The sequence below is a fragment of the Mauremys reevesii genome, linkage group 2 (assembly GCF_016161935.1).
Source record: "Mauremys reevesii isolate NIE-2019 linkage group 2, ASM1616193v1, whole genome shotgun sequence".
Taxonomy (NCBI): domain Eukaryota; kingdom Metazoa; phylum Chordata; order Testudines; family Geoemydidae; genus Mauremys; species Mauremys reevesii.
Window position 1 is genome coordinate 42,862,334 of NC_052624.1, and position 16,300 is coordinate 42,878,633.

General features: G+C 43.4%; 1 protein-coding gene across 1 annotated transcript in view; it reads left to right on the forward strand.

Annotated features, from left to right (window-relative positions):
- Positions 1-2,039: 2,039 nt before the first annotated feature.
- Positions 2,040-16,300, forward strand: part of ZNF804B (zinc finger protein 804B) — a 355,317-nt gene continuing 341,056 nt past the window's right edge. The window contains exon 1 of the mRNA XM_039526904.1: positions 2,040-2,147. Coding sequence (XP_039382838.1) covers positions 2,040-2,147 — 108 coding nt within the window. The remainder of the gene's footprint in view (positions 2,148-16,300) is intronic.

Sequence of the window (16,300 nt, forward strand, 5' to 3'; positions counted from 1 at the left end):
GTTCTCTAAGTGTGTGTGTATATATGTGTATGTATGTGTGTATCTATATATTCAAATCTATTGTTAGATATGTGAAATGTTTTCAAGTATGTTCAGTCAAGATTATATAGTACATGCATACCTTATTAACACTATTTAACTGAGACAATCAAAGCAGGACAGTTGAACTGTCATAGCTGTTTGATCTTCTACGTTTTTACATCCTTATTACAGAATTTGTCTTGTGCAAAAGAAATATATCCTTCAGAACTTGCCAGGTTTACTACTTTAATTCACTATATTTGGAAATATAGAAGATCTTACTGGGTTTGTAAAGGAAGGATTTCTAAGCAGTTTCTACTTATACTGGATATTTAAAATATAGAACACTATTCTGGAAACAAATATGCAGCTTACAGGTAATGACTAACACTACGTGGTTTATTTTTTTAATGAACTAGCTGTTTCATCTGCAGAGACAATGTTTATCTATTGATGAAATGAAGCTGAGTTTGCATAGTAAGCTAGGAGATTTATGGTGAGTGTACCTTGCAAAGAGGAAAGTGACAACCTGTTTTAGCTGCCTAATGTAGGAAACGTTTAATGCTTATAGTACTATGTAAATTATTTAGGTTTTAAGTTACACCACCCACCTAAACTCGTGAGCTTTTGGGGGAGATCATGACAAGGGCAGAGACAGAAGTTGGGGAGATTTCCATGCAGTGTTTTGCTCAACTGTGAAACACGTGCTGCTTTAGCCTCTCTCATCATTCATTGTCCCCTGTAAATCTGTGCTTCTTGTCAACAGTGGAGGCATTGGCAGGACACTTCCATTCTCGTAGCTGGCTGCTGGGAGACGATCATTCATCCCTCCCCAGTCCAGCCAGGGCGGAGGAGAAAGCCTAATTTCGGCTGCGGAGGCCCGGGCTACTACACCAGGTGGCCGCAGACAGGAATTTCCCTCAGTCTCAGGCAGCCTGAGTCTAACGCCACCCCCGAAGCAGCCTGGCTCCCGGCTGGTTTTTGCTTTCCAGGGAAGGGCCCAATTGCACTTCAGCGCCACTCCTCGGGTCGGAATGGCTGGGAGCCCATCGTGTCCCCCTTTAATACTTGCACCTCGGACACTGCCGGGGGGCTTGAGGCGCTCAGTCCTAGCCAGCTGGGGAGCTGTGGCGGGCGGCTGCCTTCAGCCTGGGGGGAGGAGTGAGAGGGGGCGGGGAGACAGGCAGGGAGGGGGAGGCTGAGAGGACCGTGCCGGTCCGGAGCAGAGGAGCTGGGGCACGGCGCTGGGCCGAGGATGGTGCCGGCGCTCAGGGGCTCCTCGCAGGCTGACCCCGTTACGCAGGGGCCAGCCGCGGCCGTGCTACCCCCGCCTGAGGGCGCCTCTCCCGCCGCTGTCCCCGCTGCTCCGAGCCCGCCCGGCAGCACAGCGGCGAGGGGCAGCTCCCACCTGCTGCCTCGCTCGCGGGCCGGGGCCGGCACCGGCTGAGGGGCTCTCCCGGCGCCGCCCCCGCGCTCAGGCGCTGGCCGCAGCGGCGGCGGCGGCACGTGAAGGACGTTGGTGCCCGGGACCCGGAGCCAGCGCGGTGCAGGCAGCGCCCCGCCGGGCGGCGGGACCGGCCATGGGGACCGGCTGCCTCGGAGAACCCCCCGCCTGGCTTGCGCCTGCCGGTGCCCGCGGCTGGGGGTTGCGGGGCTAGCGAGCGAGGTGCCGCCCCCGGCCTGGAAGTTGCGCCCTGCCCTGGTTCCTGGCGGAGCTGCCGGAGCCCCGCGGAACAGCATGCGGACTGGCCGCCTCCCGGCTCCCCTCGCTGCGCTCGGGCTGCCGCCGCTGCCCTCGGCGCATCCTGCTGCCGGCAGCTGTCAGGCGGGCGCTGGGGGAGAGCGAGACGCGTCGCGGGGGGAGAGCTCGCCGCCGCTTCACGCTGGCGGTGTGCCCAGCGGGGGTAGCACTTGCTGCTGCTGCTGCTGCTGAGGAGGGGCCAGCCCGCGTTTCCCCCCCGCAAGCAGCGCACGGCGGGGCTGAGCCCCTGCCCCGTCCTCAGCCCGCCCGGACCCGCATGGCGTGCTACCTGGTCATCAGCTCCAGGCATCTCAGCAACGGGCACTACCGGGGCATTAAAGGAGTCTTCAGGGGACCGCTCTGCAAGAAAGGCGCTCACTCCCCGGTAACTGGCATTGCTCATTCCCTTACACTCAGGTAGACACACCAAGGGGGGTGGGGGGGATTGTGTATCAACCACCAGGATCGTGTATCAACACATAGGCGCGCACGAGGGGTGGGAGTGGGGGGGAGTCTCCGTACTGCTCTGCCTAGGCACGAGCGAGAGTCGGTCATCTGGGTGTTTTACAGAGATTTGCTGGTTCTGTCACTCTGCTCTGTGTGCTACTTGGAAAAGTTTCTCCCGAGACAGTTATTTGTGATGTGAGCGGCTGAGATTAAGGGGTTTTGCAGCGGCTCTGTTGCTTTGATGGAGGGGGGGAAAGATGTCCCCCTTAACGCTTTGTAGCCTGGGACACAAACTGAAAGATGTTGGGTTATTTTTGTAGATGGCTGATGAGTTGCAGCAGCTTCTTGTTTTACAGAAAAGTTAGCCGGTGAGATGAGGCGCTGTAACGTTTGCCTGATCAGCTTCAAGTGTAATGGTTTAGTAGATTCTGCAACGTGTAGACACGGAGAGGAATGCTCAACCTTTTATTTGTTTTCCTGTCAGTTAAAACTGAACTTGTATGTCACGTCTATTTGACTTTGGGATAAAAGCACTACCTATCGAGATCAATCCTGGAAGACCATATTGAATGTATCAAGATTTGGGAAAGGTTGCTAAAAATATATAGACTGTCAAGATGTTTAAACAAAACATTTCTGGGTTGCTAAAAGGCATTTTATATCAGGTAGTATCTGCCTTGGAAGGTGATCTTAAAGATAAAGAATTCATGGGACTGCAGGTTTGGTACCAGTTCCCTTTCATTAAGAGGGCTGTAGAAATAAGGTAGAGAATCATGTCAAGAGAAGGTACTCTAGGTCTGATTCTGGTTGTTGCTTGTTAGTTATAAGAATGACTAGAATGCATAGTATCCTCCTATGCTTTAATCTGAATAATTATGGTGACATCATTATTTTTAAGTTGTTCAGTGATTGAAATGTAATTGTTCCATTCACAAACCTATTAAAGCTGAAGGTGTAAACTACATATGGATACTGAAGCTCAGAGAACATAAACAGAGCTTATCATTACAGTACATTACTCGTGTACAATAAGTGAAATCCTGACCCCACTGATGTCCTGGCAAAACTCTCATTGACTTAAATAGGGCCAGATTTCCCCCTATTGATGTGTATCAGTCTGTACTTTAGAAAATGCAGTTGTAATTAAAGTCCCCGCTTCCTATTTATTTCATAATTCAAAAACAATTCAATAGAGTCATCTGAATAATAATTCCATATATAACTGAAATCTACACAGTGTAAGAGGGCAGAGTGCTGAGACCTCACATATGGGGATTTTACTTCCATTGCTTTATTTTTATCACACAGTATAGTAAAACTGCTGGTCTGGTATTCACCATAGTCTAATACTTTTTGAAATGTTTCAGGATCTCTGACTTAAGTGCCTGATCCAAACCCCTTTGAAGTCAGTGGAAGTCTTTGGATTAGGCCTTAAATATTTATAAATATGTGTATATATATTTTTTTTCCCTTATGCAGTGAGCTTTATTCTAGTCTCACGTACACAAGTGCACACCAGTATGAGTCTATTGATTTCATTGGAGCTTCTCCTGGTTTACATCACTGCTAGTAATAGCAGAATCAAGCTCACAGTATTTCATGTAAAACTCTGTAACAGAAGGTCTTGTAAAAATCCTCAGTAACAATTTAGCTCTGCTTATAACTGCATGTACAAATGATTTGTCTCTGTGGGCATGAAATATGTATATTTGTATGTGGCATGCAACAGAGAAATAGAAAACACATATGGATTTTTTTCTTCTACTTTTCAATTATAGATTATCTAATATCCATAGTAAATGTGTCTTCCAAACTACTTTGATAGAGTTCTAATATATAGGCTCAATTCTGCATTTCTTGCATATATGCATTCCTGGCACAAGGTGTTAGAACTCTATGAATAGATTATTTGTGGTGTATTTAAAATGATATTTCTGTCCAAGTTATAAAGAGAGGTAAAAAGTGGTGAATACCCTTTCCACCCACTCCCCACAAAAGATCCAATATTCTCTAAATGGGAGATATATACAATGTTTACAGTTAAACTTTAGTAGGACTTTCCTTGTATTCAATTTATCAGAGCTCAAATTGGAAAAAAGTAATTGGAAATATGTACCCTAAAATTATAGTTGGAATATACTATTTCCCTCTGTTTTCAACTTGTTTCCCTTTCTTTCAGCCTACAGCCCTTCACAGTGGGGTATGATACCAGTCCTCTGAATCTAGGCACCAAATGAAATAAATGTAACATTTTCATTTCTCATTAGCATATAATTCCTTTGAGATAATCATGTAAGATTGTTTGGGAACTCAGGAGTAACTTTTGTTTTGACACAAGTATCAGACAGCAGAACAGGCACTTTAAAAATAATTAAAAATAAATAGTTTAAAAAATTGTTTGGTGTTTGTTTCGCTTCCTCTGTCTGTAAATCCAAGTGCCTTAGTAATCATGGGCCCCAATGTACAGGAATCAGTGGGAGAGAAAAGGTCCCATTTGTGTCCTCTTTCCAACATATAAAGGCACAAACTCCTGTTTCTGGACTCACGGGCCACGAGAGCTAAAGTTGTGAAATTGTATATCTAGGAATGCTATCACTGGGACAGGACTGAATCTTGCCAATCCTGACCTTTCATCCAGAATAACTGCAAGGGGAAACTCCACATTTGGAGGGAAAGAAGATTTTTCCAACAGGGATGATTTTTAATAGCTGCTCTTTGAACCTGCTCAGGGTTTTGGAAGGTTAGATTAGGGGTTCACATTTCTCAGTCTTTTTCTCTCTGAGGCCCACCCCAAAATGCTATAAAAACTCCATGGCCCTCCTGTGCCACCATGACTGGTTTTCTGCATGTAAAAGCATTAGGGGGTATCAAGTAGTGCAATTGCCTGGGGCCCCCACAAAGCTATGTTGCACAGGCTTTGGCTTTAGCCCTGGGTGGTGAGGCTCAAGGACCTGGGCTTCAACCCCATCCATTGGGGCTTTGGCTTTGTGGCCTGGGCCCCAGCGAGTCTAATGCTGGCCCTACTTGGCGGACCCCCTGAAAACTGCTTGTGGCCCCCCAGGGGGCCCGGACCCCTGGTTGAGAACCGCTGGATTAGACTAAGTCATGGGGAGATGGCTTAGTAGGCAAGATTCAGTCCTGTCCCAGTGATAGCATGCGTCTGACGAAGTGGGCATTCACCCACAAAAGCTTATGCTCCAATACATCAGTTAGTCTTTAAGGTGCCACAGGACTCCTTGTTGCTGTAAATAATAATATACAATTACATTTTATTAACATACACCATAAAGTGTATAGGATGTGTAACATTGCTGAGTTAATGTTAGGAGTAAACTTAAGTCTTGAATTTCTGTACTTCTGAGTGCTTAATTTCTGAATCTGAATGTTGCATTAACACTATTTTTTTTACACTTACTTAAAACAGAGATTCTCAGATTATCAGAGGGGTAGCCGTGTTAGTCTGGATCTGTAAAAAGTGACGGAGTCCTGTGGCACCTTATAGACTAACAGGCATATTGGAGCATAAGCTTTCCTGGATGAATACCACGCATCCAACGAAGTGGGTATTCACCCACAAAAGTTTATGCTCTAGTACGTCTGTTAGTCTATAAGGTGCCACAGGACTCTGTCTGTTTTAAGTGGAAACACTGAACTAAACTTTAACTACAGAGTAATAACCAGTACCTACATAATTACATCTGTGGTCACTCAAAGCCAAGACTGGCTCACTTTACTCACATAAAACTCCAATTTACTCCAGTGTAATTATTCATAAGTAAAATTACTCATGTCTTTAAAGTATTTGGAGGATTGAAACCTTCCTTGTAATCTACATTGTAACCTGGAATGATGATAAAAGACCATGGACTTCTCTTAGACAAACATGTTAGAAGTTACTAGTTGCTAAACTAGGTACTACTTCAGTATCATATTTAGGAAGCAGTGGTACTGTAGATTTACCTATGGGTAGCTACATAACTATTACTTCATCCTTATTGATCATCAGCTCTATCTAGATTGAAATTGTATAAAATTTAGAGGTGAACAGAAAAAAGCATCTGCATATATTATAACATTACTGTTGCAAACCTCTACATACCAAGGGTTAGTGCCTGTCAGACTTATCAAACACATTTTAGTGCTTAGAAATATTATCCAATATTAGTTATGATTTAAAGTTTCAGAAGGGAAGTTTTGAGCATGAGATATTTATGTCTTCTGTACTATACTGTACTTGTGATTTTATTTAATAACTCCAAATTTAACTTTGAAAGATATAGGCTTATGTCTTGTGGTAATTTTTTATGGCAATAGTCTTGAATATGCAATATTTATAATTTTTACTGTTAAGCAATCCTAGGTTGATAAAGTACAGGCTATCTCACGCATGAGTCTACATAGTCTTTAATGTATAATGTGTACCTTTCTATATTTAAAGAGTTCTGTATTAACAGACCATGAAATGTCAGTAGGCTTAAGGCTATGCTTTCAGAAATGAGAACAGTAGTGAATATTTTAAATACCTTTATCAAATTTCATGGCTATGTGAACAAGGGTTTCTCGGACTGGATTCTTTCATAGTATTTATTTAGTGTATTTTGCTATTGTTCAGTAAGCAAATCCAGCCTCTCCTCCATGTCTGTAGAAGGTCCTATGGCATAATGAGCATGGCAATATCTGGGAGACTACTAGTAGATGTGCATTCTGTCTGTGTAGAGGAAGGTGATATGGCATTTATTCAGGGGAGGGGCAGTGGCATAGGATCTGCACTATAATGGTTTGTCTGCCCCCCACCATCCCTCACTCTTAGGGAAAAGGAGCTATGTAAGGACCTTCAAATATGGAAGTAAAAGAGGAGGATATGGAAGTACTGGTGAGGATTTTAGCAGAAGTGGAGTGGACTCAGTAGCACACATCATGGAGTTGTATATGGTCAGTGTTCTAGAGGCAGTACAGGTATATTAATGGACACAAAGAATGTGGGAACTCCACAGAATTTCAGGTTCAAGTATGATGCCAAGATGATGGAAAAGAATGGGTGGTCTGAACAGAGATGAGAAATATCTTGTCCAAGAGCAGCACTTCTGTCTTTAAGATATTTAGTCTTTCCGACCTTAGCTGGAATAACTTAGGTTTTGAGCCTTTCATGTAGGTGGTAGGAAATTTTCTAATAAGACTTCTCTTAGCTAAATGCAATGAGATCCAAACACAAAATCAAGCATTTACAGGGGATTTGTGACACTCTGGAGGGTTTTTATGGCCTTGAATGGATTACATTGATCCATGCACTGTATGTAGTTTCTTCATCTGTGACAGATATACTGTGATACTGATCTGCGGCCAACCCTCTCAGAAAGCCATCCTGTCAGATCTCATGAGGCTTAGCAGGGTTGGAGCTGGTAAGTACTTGGATATAAAACTTCCAAGGAGAACTCAGGCTTCTTGAGGAAGTAGTGCTGGTGATTCAGCTGGTTCTCTTCCCTCTGAATCAGTTCTCAGCCAAAGCTGTTAGTTTGCACTATGCTGCTTGAGGGTTTTCAGATACATACTTCAGTTTATATCTCAAAGTTTATATTACTTAGGGTTATTAAAAATTCCTTGGTATTTTTGCAAAAACAGTTAAATCCAATGTCCTAGCCAAATTTCAACTTCTTCAATAAATTTCCCTGCAGCTTCAATTGAATACAGTATTTTTCACCTCTTTTCCCCATCCTGTTTTGTAGTAAGGGCTAAAGGGCTGGTATATTACATTTCAATAGTGGCTTCATGAGGGATAGCTCAGTGGTTTGAGTATTGGCCTGCTAAACCCAGGGTTGTAAGTTCAGTCCTTGAGGGGGCCATTTGGGGATTGGTCCTGCTTTGAGCAGAGGGTTGGACTAGATGATCTTCTGAGGACCCTTCCAAACCTAATAATAATCTATGATTCTATGAATTCTCAGTTCTAAAAGGCTAATTTTTCAAAAATGTGTGTCTCATTCTGTTAGCAGAGGTTAGAGTCGGCATATGCACTGTTGTTCCAATAATTAAAAAAAATAAAAATAATTCAAACATACTTCAAAATAATATAAGGTGGCCACAGGCACAGAAGCAGGTGCAATAAGGACTCTACAACTGACTCATCTCCCCATCCCTCTGTGTAGCAAGTAGCAACAGTGGGAGTTTTAAAAACGTCTCAGGCAGTAGGAGATGATGTGAGGATTGTGGAATTATGGACACCAGGTACAAAGCGGTCGGGTCAGGTCACAGGAAGCTCTCAATTTTCCCTTACTGTGGAGCTGCTAGCTACTTTGGACCTGAACAAAGAAAGTTCCTTTTCATGGCCACCATGAAGGAGGGACCTGCACCAAGCACAACTATGGGGCACACTAAGAAAGCAAGTTAAGGGCCAGGCAGTTGTCCAACACACAGTATATGAAATTAGAAATAGATGGTGTCTGCTGGAAAGGAGGGATTCCCCTGAGAGATGCAAGTGTGAGTAGCTGGCAGGCCACGTAGCCAGTATATCTCTCAGCATAAACACATCATCCCACAATGCTCTGTCCCCTTAGCAGTTCTGACAGCAGTGAAAATGGGTCTGCTGTTTTCTCTGCCATAGAAACCATTGGGGACATACTATAGGCACAGAAATATAAAATAAAACTTTTGGTTTAAAAAAAAAGGACAACAATGAACCGACAGCTGCGACAAATAAACTGACTTGTAGAGTTTCTTCTTCAGCTTCTGTGAAAAGACAGGATAAATGGAATCAAAGTTACAAAATAATCAAAAAGCAATAAAACAAGGAGGTAAAAACAGAAAATGGTACTTACATTCCTCTGTGACAAAAGTCTCTGAGAGCTAACTCGGGAGCAGTAGACTGTGGCCACCTGCCAGGAAACTCGCTTCCCCCTCTAGAATGAAAGTATACAGCACACTTGCAAAACTATGCACTTTTGTAGGCATAGGTGCAATAACTAGGTAAAATCACTCCCACATACATCTAGGTATTTCTAAACTTGTCACTTCAGACATTTTACACATCAGAGGTTTTCCTGCATCTCCTGCTGACTTGTGCTGTATTTCCTACAAATTCTAACACTTCTACCCCTTTTGGGAGCATAAACAGTCATGCAGCCCACTCATTGAACTTCACAGGTGAAATGATTTCCTGCTTTTTCAGTTCTTCTTGCTGCCCTTCTGTGAGTTCCTGCAAAGCATAAGGAACAAGACAGGCCTTTAGAAATGCATAAATGCACTTTTAGTCACATGCAGCTTTGTTGTTATACCTTTTATTAACCCTGTATATGTGTTATATAGAGCTTCATAGTTTGTTTTTAATTCTGTCACTGGATTCAACACATTGTGCATGGCATTACAGTCCAATTTAACCTTCTTCAGCCAATGTCTGCTATCAGCAAAGGGCCATTTCCTTCATCCACAATTAATGGTAATGATAAGTAGGTGCATTTATGTTTTGACATGCTCTCCTGCCATCCTAATACTTTTATTGTTCCCTGATTATTGTTTTGTAAAATTAGATCAGCTTCTCTCAGTTTTGCATCAATAAATGTCTGTTTCTTCAGAAATCACAGGTATTGTTATCCTTGTATCCACTTCTTCTCAGACTTTAAATTCATGTATATTTACACTCACCCCACCATTTCAGTTCAATTTATTCTGCATTACATACAGTTTTGAGAAATGATATAGAATGAAGAGGCACAGTTTCTGAAGTAGGCCATTCCTCAAGTAGCTAGGTTGGTGGTTCACTCTGGTAAGCATTAATTAGTTCTTCTTAGCACATTCCTTTCTGAACTGTTGTGGTGCATTTCAGGCCTGGGCAGCTTGCTGTCCCTTCTTACCATAGCTCCTACACTATAGCTTGTTGAAGAAACAGTGCTCTGTTTCTCCAGCAACAGAAACACAGACACATCCATTTTGCTTACCTGGGATGTCGTGAACTATATAGTCATCTTTGTCCATGGACTAAACTTTGCTCCCGTCATGTGGAAAACTGACAGAGGTGCTTTCTCAAAGTGTAGAGAATTTTTCCCTGTGCCATTGAAGACTAAAGCAAGTGAGTAACTTTACTTATGTAAGTAGTCTCATTTCAGGATAAGATCCTTTGTATGAACAGTGCTCAGTAGCCTCTTTCTAATTCAGGTTTCCTTATCCTAAGAACAAATGATTTGTAAGGGCTTCTTGTAAAAAGTTATGACACCTCCCCCCACCCCCCGCAAAAAAAAAGAAGAGTTTTTTAAGACTGGCTAGAATGCAGAGATATTTTCTCTTTTCATTTAGTTTATCTGATAGAATTTATCTCTTTCAGCTACAAGATTTGTGTTTGGCACCTAATGCTTGTTAAGTACCTTTAAGTCCTTGTGCTCCATCTCACCTACTTCATGTGGGAAACATACTTTGAGAACTGGAAATGTCACTTTTCTCACCAGTGTTAGGATATCTGGTGAGGAGGCAGGAGAAGAGAGGTAGAGCTGTTAGGATTTTTTTTTTCCCTATGGAAAATTGTGTCTCTTTGGTGAAAAATCAAAAACTGGAAAATTTCAATTCTGAAATGAAGCTGCCTCATGGGAGTTTCAATTCAGTTGCCTTATTCTCCCGCTCTCCTGTTTAAGATCTGGTTCCTACCTGAACTTCATCTCTCATGATGCCCACATTCTCCCCTCCTTGTGAGGGGAGATGGTGCATCATGGGAATCACAACCACACCACAAACTTTGATCCTTCTTTGACAGCTCATGATCTAGGACAGGGGTGGGCAAACTGCGGGCTGGATCCGGGCCACGAGTCGTTTTAAGCCAGCCTGTGAGCTCTCGCTGGGGAGTAGGATCAGGCCCCGCTTCGGCGCTCCAGCCAGGGCACAGAGTTGGGGTCCGAACCATGGGGCTCACGGAAGCTGCGGCATGGCCCTGCTCCAGCTCCTACGTGCTCCAGTGGCCCCCTCCAGCGCTTCAGTGGGAGCTGCAGCGTGGGGCAATGTGCAGAGCTGCCTGGCCGTGCCTCCGCATAGGAGCCAAAGAAGGGACATGCCACTGCTTCCAGGAGGCGCTTGAGGTAAGTGCTGCTCAGAGCCTGCATCCCTGAGTCTCTCCCCAGGCCCTAACCCCCTGCCCCATCTCTGATTCCCCTCCCACTCTCCAACCCCCTCGATCCCAGCGCAGAGCACCCTCCTGCACCCGAAACCTCTCATCAGACCCCCAGATGAAACCTGCACCCCTTCCCGCACACCAACCCCAATTTTGTTAGCAATCATGGCCTGCTATACAATTTCTATTCTGCGATGTGGCCTTTGGGCCAATAAGTTTGCCCACCGCTGATCTAGGACATCATTGCAAAACAATATTGCGTTCCTAAGTGAGCTATGGTTTACATAAAGAGTCAAAATCTGCCCTCAAAAGTGTGAAGTCATTGCCAAAGACCACTAGATGTACATAAGTGAGCCTGCGGAAAACTGGAACCCTCAACCTCAAGTGTAGCATCATTAAAAGTCTGATTCACCAACTCCAGGATATAAGTAATCCCCATGAGGAAGAACAATAATGCCCCAAATATGTATGCATGCAAAAGTCCATCCATGCAAATGTTCCTGAATAGCAAATAAATACAGTAACTCCGCGCTTAACGTTTTAGTTATGTTCCTGAAAAATGCTATGATGTTAAGTGAATCCAATTTCCCCATAAGAATTAATGTAAATGGGGGGCAGGGGTTAGGATCCAGGGAATTTTTTTCCACCAGACAAAAGACATTATATACATATACAGTATAAGTCTTAAATAATTTTAAACAATGTAATACTGTACTCACCAATGATGATTATGAAGCTTAGTTGAGGCAGGGGCGTAGTGGGGTTGGGGCACCGGGGTTGCCCGGTTCCACCCACCCGGCACTCCTGCTGGGGAGTGGGGTCAGGGCCTTGCCGGCTCCCCAGCAGGAGCACCGAGCAGGTGGGCAGAGCAAGCCAAACAGCCTTATAAAGGAACTTTGCACGACTTTAAATGAGTGTGTTCTCTAGTAGATCATCAACCTAATAACTGTAGGGACTTTAATATGATTAACCAAACAGATTTTTGAAATTCAAATGAACATCTATGAACACTGTTTTTTGCAGTATTCCACCAGCTCTATTGTTCACTCATATGTTTTAAAAAATGTTTCAGAAGTTATTAAAAAGGTTTATGATTATACTCTGCATGGATTATATCAGACAGTCACTGTAATATTAATCTAGACATTCAGGGCTCACTCCTGCATTTGTATGTTTTATGTGGGTACTCATCACTGCTTATCTTGTGAAATCAACTACTGCACATGAGTACAAGAATTTGTCATCAGATGTATGTCTGCATACCTGAGAGTGTTGTTTAGTGCTCTATATATATTGCTGTGCATCCAGTAGCAAGATAACCATTACTATTTTAGTATAAAAGGGCATCTTTTGGGTTTTCTGTTATGCTAGATTAAATTTATGCGCATACTATATGAGATGTAAACATTATCAAAATTGGTTTTTTTTGTCTCAGTTTCATAGTTATGCATAATGATAATTGGGAAGCTGGCTTAAGTAGGGAAATAGAATTATTGCCAAGAAGATTGCATGCAGCTCTGAAACAATGCATACATTAATCAACTCAAGTTGCTATCAATTTTTCAATTGATGTTTTTCCCACAATACCCTCTAAAACAGTTTTAGTACATTTGTGTCAACAGAAATGTTCTATCTATATTCTGCTCAGACTGAACTGGAAGGGAGTATTTGATGTTGGTGAGAAAATTATCAGTTGTAATCGACAATAAATCTGCAGCATGGATTTCCAGCTTAGATTGTATCATGTAAGGAAGGTTTGTGAAACTAGATTACAAAGTATAAGAAACAGAACTTCCTTACATATTATCTTTGATAGCAGAACATTTTTACAGAAGGGGTTTTGCTTTAAAAATGAAATAAATTTCTAAATTCATATTTATAACCTAGATAAAGACTGTGATCTCATCGGGTACTGAAAATTCGAGCCCATGCAATTATCTCCCAGTGAATATACATGCCAGGAGTATGCATCTTCTTCATCAGTCTGATAATTATGCCGTTTCACGTATTTTTCAATGACATTTTCAGTGGAAATTTGTGGTGGTGTTTTTTGTAATCATGATTTGCATGTGTTTTAAAAGTTAACAATACAGACCATTGGTCTGTACTTATCACCAGTTCCTCGGGACTTTAGGGGCTGTTTAGGAGTGCAACGATGTGAGCTGTGAAAAGCTCTGAACGCTGATATTTTTTGTGGAGGCGTTCCAGCAGGGAGAGAGAGTCTCTTAAATTAGCTCCTTAGGTTTCCTCACTTGCAGCCTATTGCCTTTAACTATGTCGTTCTAAGCTCTCTACTAGATAAAATCTGTGCAAAATCTGGTTCTCATGGGAGGGAGCTCACAGATTAGGGCAGGGGTTCTCAAACTTCATTGCACCGTGACCCCCTTCTGACAACAAAAATTATGACATGACCCCAGGAGGGGGGACCGAAGCCTGAGTCCACCTGATCCTTGCCACCCCAGGTGGGGGTCCAAAGCCTTGCTGCCCCAAGCGGGGGGCAAAGCCAAAGCCCAAGGGCTTCAGCCCCAGGCAGGGGGCCTGTAATCTCAGCCCCACTGCCCAAGGCAGAAGCCCTCAGGCTTCGGTCCCAGACAGTTGGGCTCGGGCTTTGGCCCCAGGCCCCAGCAAGTCTAAGCCAGCCCTGGAAACCCCATTAAAACAGGATTGCGACCCACTTTGGGGTCATGACCCACAGTTTGAGAACTGCTGGATTAGGGGATTTGGTGTGAGTCTTCGAAGCAGCATTTATGGGTATTACAGAGGATTTTCCAGGAGGCCTGCGATGCTCTCTCCCTACTTTGATTGCCCACTGAGGGGAGCAGTTCTTTGGTCCCAGTAAGCCCCAATGGTGGCCAAAGACTCCACTTCAAGGCGGTCAGGTGACTCCATTGCTGTGGGAGAGTAGCTGGCCACTTTCTCTTTTACTATCTTTCACTCATCTGGTTAGATGCTTCCCTCAGGGACATTAGGTAGGAGAGGCATTGCATTCCTCCAAATGTGACTCTGAGAACTGAACTGCAATGTAGGGCAATGTGGTGGTGGGGACAGAGTCTGAGGAGTAGGCAAGGCTTTGGCAGCCATGGAGCAGCTCTGTGGGCCCTACCCAGGGAGTAACTTCTCCTCTCCACCCTGGCTGGGTCCCACACTTGCTGGGCAGAAGCATCAGGAGTTGGCCTAGAGATATTAAGAAATATATTTTTTTCTTTTTTATAAAAGAAAAATAAAATTAAGAAGTCCAGTCATGTAGGTTCGCCATTAAATATACACACAGAGTGGATTAGTGTCAGGGATATCTCTAAAGCTCATACTATCTATTCAGGGTATGTATTCCTGTCTCACCTGAAAGAACTATTGATTTCATATGGCACATGGGTGCCCAAAGTCTGTAGGCTCAGCTCTTCAGTCGGTAACTGTTAAATGTGCATGTTGGTTTTACCCAGATTGCAAGTTTCAGCTAGAGAGGTAACGTTTTAAAATCTTAAATAACATTTGATTTCTAGGAAAAGCTGTAAAACCATCTGTTCTTCAAAATTAGCTCATAGATCCTTGCTAACATTTGTATAGCACAAGGCCAAACCAGAGAAATCCCCTTGAAAGCCAGAGAAGGAAAGTTTATGTTCATAGGACCTTATCATCCTGTCATTTGAATAGTGTGCACTGGAAGGAAAGTGAGCAAGCTACACTCAGGTGGCCAGCCCCTGCATGAATACACAAGGTAAGAATGGTTCATGGAGCCTTTCTCCTCTTGTTGTCAGCTCTACAGAGAGCAACGAAAACAGCCATCCCTCTAACAGTAACTACTGGAGCCAGAATACTCTGACTCCTGTAATGTGAGAGATTGGTGTAATCTTGATCCATGTGCTGACTGGGGTCAGAAAATAAAGTTTTACTAGCATTCCTGGGTGTCGTACCTGCTGGAGCATAGGTACAGCTCCTTGGTACAACCCCTTGGATAGAGGAGGGTTAAGGAAGAGGTGAAACTAAGCCTATGCTGCCCCATCCTCGCTGCCTCTGTCCTATCAGGCCAGTTAGCTGGGAGCTCTGTGTAACACTGAGGCACAATTTACCCCAATGCTTTTAGAAAAGATCATGCAATATAATCAGAGTTGCCTCTTCTGCTGCCATCCTGAGCACTGGGGTGCAGAAAATTATGTGCCTGCATTAACAACATTTTATGTGCTCAGGAAATAAAATGAGCATCACCCTCCATGTAGGCCTGGTCACATGCTCCCTTTAAGAAGCTTGTAAACAAGCCTCACCAAAACCAAGTAATGTAACAATTTAAAAGAATAATACAGTTCTCCTCTTCCCCAATGAATCTCTGAAGAATTCCAACCAGCTTATGTATCAACACTTGCTTCTTATTGCATAGTTAACAACTCTCCTCTCTTAAGTTTGCCAACAATGCCCAACTCAGTGCTTTCTTTGCCCACTCTTGTTCATGCCTGAAATGACCTTATAAGCTTCCATTCAATATAACAGAATTAGTGGAACTAGCATGATGTGTGGCTTTTGAAAGCAAACTCTCTCATTACATTAATTTGCATAAACCTCCCTCCTTCTCCATTACCACTGCATTTCGTCTTATTTGAGCCAGACTGTAAACTCCTTGTGGGTTACTCAGCGACAAACACTCTGCCAGCACTAATAAAAAATAATTATTTAAGATGCTGTGTCATCAGTATGTAGATGACAAGTAACTGTTATATTTTTATCAAGACTGGATGATAAATAGAGACTAGGGTTGGCTGAGAACAAATTGGCTGCTGATGCTCAATTTGGATAAGATGGCGGTGATGCTGTTTGTTTGGGGGAAGAGATCCTGGTAGTAAATCGACTTTGATTTATAATGTTCTTGCTGCCTCTTTTTCTCCACATACTACAGTGGCAGATGAGGTTAGCTGAGACACTTGATAACAGGCCCTTTATTTATATGTTTTGAAGGTGTTCTCAGTAGAGGATGCTTGACTCTGAAATTCACTTCCTTTTCTCATCTGACAAAGCCCAAT